We start from the raw sequence: 5,795 nt of genomic DNA on the forward strand, positions 1-5,795 counted from the left end.
ACGTTTCAGGCGGGTGTACAGTTCTGCCATCTTTGCAAATGTTCGGCCGACAAAGCAAATAAATTGACTGGATCTGTTGAAAATCGTACCCCGGCTGTTACACCCGACTCTCCGCATGACACCTTCTAGCGCAATGCTGAACAACATCCTTACCAGCTGCTTTATTGGTCTTTAGCTGTTGGATGGCATCCTTAACTACCCTCAAAGTGGGAGCTGGTTGGCTTCCATCGTCCGCTGAACTGACGTAATCATCTCCTCCGTTGCCTTGACTTCCACTGCCTGTACTCTCAGCGCCATTCAAATGTTCCTCGTAGTTCTGCTTCCACCTTTCGATCACCACACGTTCGTCCGTCAAGATGCTCCCATCCTTATCCCGGCACATTTCGGCTCGCGGCACGAAGCCTTTGTGGGATGCGTTGAGCTTCTGGTAAAACTTGCGTGTTTCTTGAGAACGGCACAGCTGTTCCATCTTCTCGCACTCCGCTTCTTCCAGGCGGCGTTTCTTCTCCTGAAAGATGCGGGTCTGCTGTCTCCGCTTCCGTCTATAACGTTCCACGTGCTGCCGGGTACCTTGCTGCAGTGCGACCGCCCGCGCTGCGTCCTTCTCCTCCAAAATCTGTCTGCACTCTTCGTCGAACCAATCGTTTCGTCGACTTCGTCCCACCCGTTCGTGTATGCACCCTTAGTCCAAGTCCAAGTCCAAGTCCAAGTCCAAGTCCAAGTCCAAGTCCAAGTCCAAGTCCAAGTCCAAGTCCAAGTCCAAGTCCAAGTCCAAGTCCAAGTCCAAGTCCAAGTCCAAGTCCAAGTCCAAGTCCAAGTCCAAGTCCAAGTCCAAGTCCAAGTCCAAGTCCAAGTCCAAGTCCAAGTCCAAGTCCAAGTCCAAGTCCAAGTCCAAGTCCAAGTCCAAGTCCAAGCGTAGTTCATGTCCAAGTGTCCAAGACCATATACAAGATAATGTTAAGAGTAGTACCAATGTTTTCTACCGCAGAGGGACAAGTCGCTTAATACATTAGCATTAGCAGTAATATTGAGCAATTTGCACAAATTCGTACAAGCTTGGACTAATGTATGAGAGTATTATCACTTTCATCCGTTACCACAGATATTGATTTGGGACTAATCACTATCTCTCAGATGGAGGCAATGCACTCTCCAATAGTCGAGATATGTCCTGGCCATGTCCTTGCGAATGCAGAGAACTCTACGACTCATATGTGCCACCGGAGGTTTTGGAATTGTTAGTGTGGAAGGGTATAACAGTTGGAATCGTTTTGGTATAACCTGAAACACAGTAAGAACTAAGATAAAAATACAAAGTAGAAAAGGGACGAGCTAGGAATTGAACCCAAAGTCGCTTAATTTCACCATACATGTAGAAAATCCGATTGAACATATTTTTATTTTTCCAATAAGTATTGTTATTAAGCTCTGACTTGAACAGAATGGTTGATTCTACCATTCAGTTTTACGATGTTTTCAATAAGAATTACCATATAATCGGTTGAATATACTAATTTTATTGTAAGACAGACCATTTTTTAGTTAGTTCAAGACAATTTGCACTCAGGTTTCAAAACGTCGATACTGTTCTCAAATTTACCCCTAAAATTGTAATTTCGTACCCCTAAAATCGTAATTATTTTTTTTGTGTGTACGGGCGTACTTTTTTTTACGTAAGCATTTACGGGGAGGGGGAGTCTGTGAATTTTTTGAATTCGTGATGAACTTATTATACGATAAAAAATCACGATAATAGAGTTTAGTAAAATAAAAAAAATAATAATTTATTACGATGCATATAAACCAGACCATTGATTCAAATGTATTTTTCGCAATCAATTATTTTACTTTATCCTCTTAGTTGTTAGTCAACATTCGATTCAAAATAGAAGGAGACGGTACCACTGACGGCCACTGATTTACATACCCTCTTCGTATTGTGTTGTGATACTGTGTAAAAAATATAAAACATTCTGAGACAAACAACATTCCACGAGTCATATGCTTTTAGCCTTTGGGCAAGCATGTGTCTTATGGGCAATCTGCTTGCCACTGCTTCGCATGTTCAGTGTTTTATTTGTTAGTCATAAATATCACCCCGAAGATTTTGCTCTTATCAACATACCGGTGTTCGTTTGCCACTAATTTCGTAGTTGATAATCAATTCACAGTAGACTATAGTGACTCTGTCGAAATAAAATGAAGACATAACAAAAATAATATGTTTGCAAATCATCTTTGGAGTAATGACAAATGCAGCTACAAAAAATCATATTGGAGATGCGGGGCATCGATCCCCGTACCTCTCACATGCTAAGCGAGCGCTCTACCATCTGAGCTACATCCCCTTGTGAAAACGGAGTGACCCGTGCGAAAATAGATCCAATTATGCGACATAAACGTGCAGCAACCGTTATCGAGCGGGGATATGCCGAATAGGCACTGGAAGCGAATGGTTGATCCTTGGGTAGGGCAGAGATACGAAAAGAGCGGCAACAGGTAAGTATCCAGTTGTATTCGATCAAAATAAAAATCGGAACACAAAAGGCACATTTTTACTGCCTGATTTCTAAAGGCTAGCGACGATGATATTGGCAGAAGGGCTCATATGGTCGGTCGTTTTCGTTATCCAATCGTCGGAGCGCCTCTACCCGTATCACGTGAAATCGAAAGCAGGGTATTAACAAACCAAAAATTCTATTTTTAAGTGATGTTTTATTCTCTGTCCAATAAGAAACTGAATCATCGTTCTCACTGTCGCTTTGCTGTCTCGATGTATATGATAAAAGGTTGTTTATGACTTCTTGTCTCCTTATTGGCTCGTCACAGTGATGGGATGCATGCATGCATATTTAGAGATTACCACACAGCAAACGACAGAACTGTTATAAATATGAGAATTTCTATCAACAAAATTTGTATTTTAACTTCAAAAAATATTATTTCGAAAAAGAAAGTAAAAGAGGATAGATTGGTGTGATGGAAGCAATACTTGTGAACTCACCATTGTTGACGATTTTTAAGTAATGCTTTTTCTATGCAGTATTTTGCATATGTGAACTGTTCTCTTTTCCATCTCATCACGAAAAAAATAAATAAAGCACTAATTGTGTTGACTATTTTTGCAATTATGGAAGCTATGACATAAAAAATGGGTACAGGTAACGTATATGAAATAGCATTTTTTTTATAAATTTACTTTTATTTTTTATAGGGATTTTCGAATAATTCATTTTCCTGTTTGAATCCCTGAACCCTATATGAAATTCTTAATTTCGATTTATTTCGCAATAGGAATTGGCCATCAAAATTATAAGACGGATCTTAATTTATGATTAAACTTCATCCTAATCTAAAATACACTTCCTACTTGAAATCAGTATACATATTTTCGATTTGAATCGTGGTTACATAAGATGCAAAAATCTATTTCCAAATCGCATCCTGGACCCAAAATATCTTGTTTCATTAATAATTTGTAATTATTTCGAACGACATTGCTAAAATAAATATAGAAATTGGTAATTTAACGAAATTCGAGTATTTTCTGTCTTAGGTTTTTTACTCACTGACAATAAAAGCCAATGTGCTCAATATTGTTTCGCAAGATGATTCCTTCGTTGCATTTCTTAAACACCGATAGTGACGCCCGAAACACACCTACCGTCCACTGATAAGAGGCGATAGACCTACAGTGTATGATTTGTTTCCGATTCTGAGTCTGAAGTTTGAACCGCATTCGAACAACAACATGAATGAATCTATGCAAAGAGTATAGGGATATGATAAAGTTGTTTGCTGCGGCAATCTTGCCGGTCCTGTAATCGTGTCCAAAATTGGGCACGTTCTATGGGGATAAGGTCGAAGGTTATCTCCTTCTGATTCCATCCCTTCCGTCGCATATTTCACGATCATCATGAACTCTCAGTAAGTCTCACGACGGCACACCAGCAACATGCTGTGCGGGAAACATTTCGCGAGTTTGATGCGGACCGGCGGCGGTCGGCGCAGTCTGTCCACGGATCGGTTGGAAAAGTTCAAGAAAATCAACTACGGCAAGATCGGCATCGTGGGGGTTCCTTTCGAGAAGGGTCAGCGCAAAAAGGGCGTTGGGCTGGGACCGAAAGCCATCCGTGAGGCTGGACTCATCGACAGTATACAGGAAATATCGAACAAGTTGGACATCCGCGACTACGGCGATATTCAGTATGAAGCGTTGAATCTGCAAGGTCGGTTGGCGACGAACATGAAGAAGCTGGAACATGTGGCGAGTTGCACAAAGTTGCTCTCGCAGCGGGTGACACAGGTGTTGAACGAAGATCGACTGTGTTTAACGCTGGGAGGCGATCATGCAATCGCGATCGGATCGATCGATGGTCATCTGAAGCACTGCAGTGACGTCGGTGTGATTTGGGTTGATGCGCACGCCGATTTGAATACGAACTCCACGTCTCCGTCGGGGAACATCCACGGAATGCCTGTGGCTTTGCTGGCAAAGGAACTGGCTGACTATTGGCCGTACATTCCGGGGATGGATTGGCAGGAGCCGATCATTTCGATTAAGAATATGGTATACATTGGGTTACGATCGGTTGATCCGTACGAGCGGGTGATCATTGAGAAGTTCGGAATTCACGCTTTCGGAATGCGAGAGGTGGAAAGATACGGAATTAAGGATGTTATGAGGATGGCACTGGAGCGGATCGATCCGGAACAGAAAAGGAGTCTGCACGTGAGCTACGATATCGATTCGCTGGATGTTCTTGAAGCCCCAAGCACAGGGACCGGGGTTCGAGGTGGTTTAACGCTGCGAGAGGGAATTTACATCATGGAGGAGGCTTATAACACCGGTCGATTAGCAGCCGTTGACTTGGTCGAAGTAAATCCAGGTGTTGGAACTGCAGATGATGTTAGGAAAACTTTGGACGCCGCTATTCATCTTCTAGTGGCAGCATGTGGACACAGTAGAATAGGAGACATTGCCGATATGGTGGATCTGATAAAAAAGTGAGTTTGTGTGAATAAAGTGACCTTTGTGAGTTATCCAGGCAGTTGTTTTCTTTCATCGAAGTTCGTTTTTGAGAGTGCTCACTCTGCATTGTTAGTATTCTTGATTTTGGTTAGCAATCCATTTTAATGGCACCACTTCCTTTGAGTCTAATTAATTTGAAAACTCTCACAGTTCAAATGTTTACTACCCATTTAGGGGTTGTAACACTCAATGGCAAATCTCTTAATTAAAAGAATAACCACAAAGTACTCTTTGACCTGTACTTTGCGAAAAGAAACCCCTTCATTTTTCGTTTCCTTTGCGACAAAGCAGAACAGATCTACAGTAATCATGATAATAGACAGCACTTCGTTTGTTCGAAGCGCAACACAAAAGAAACCCGTTATCGGTTTTAATGGCGCCAGGGTCTTAGTTCTAAATACGCCCTCTCATTTTCACCATTCCGCCTGGACGGAGGAGCATTGACGTTGCTAGAGCGGGCTTTAGCTCTTCTAGGCCTTTTTTTAGGTTGTGAGAAAAATTCTCCAAGGATACGCTATGAAATTCCTAGGTAACGATATTGCTCCATAAGCTTTCGAATTTCCTGAAATGCTTTATCAAAATCAATGATATTTTGTTTCATAATATATTCTGGGATTCTTTCCCATATCTATTTAGAACTTCCTCTATGGAATTTATCCAGAAAGATAAATAATGATGATAAATAATCCACATGAGATACTTAAAAACCCTCTCTCCCCGAAATTTATTTAGAATTATTTGAAAAAAAAACTTGATTGATCCA

At 41.4% G+C, this 5,795-nt stretch overlaps 1 protein-coding gene across 1 annotated transcript; it reads left to right on the forward strand.

The window, feature by feature from the left end:
• Nucleotides 1-3,910: 3,910 nt before the first annotated feature.
• LOC134217907 (arginase, hepatic) lies at nt 3,911-5,047 on the forward strand. Its single transcript, XM_062696744.1, has one exon. The coding sequence runs from the start codon at nt 3,956-3,958 to the stop codon at nt 5,009-5,011; it is 1,056 nt and encodes a 351-aa protein (XP_062552728.1). The 5' UTR covers nt 3,911-3,955; the 3' UTR covers nt 5,012-5,047.
• Nucleotides 5,048-5,795: the final 748 nt, after the last annotated feature.

The sequence above is a fragment of the Armigeres subalbatus genome, chromosome 2 (assembly GCF_024139115.2).
Source record: "Armigeres subalbatus isolate Guangzhou_Male chromosome 2, GZ_Asu_2, whole genome shotgun sequence".
NCBI classification, from domain to species: domain Eukaryota; kingdom Metazoa; phylum Arthropoda; class Insecta; order Diptera; family Culicidae; genus Armigeres; species Armigeres subalbatus.

Coding starts and splice junctions, on each gene's coding strand:
- LOC134217907 (XM_062696744.1), top strand. CDS start 3,956: ATGCTGTGCGGGAAACATTTCGCGAGTTTGATGCGGACCGGCGGCGGT.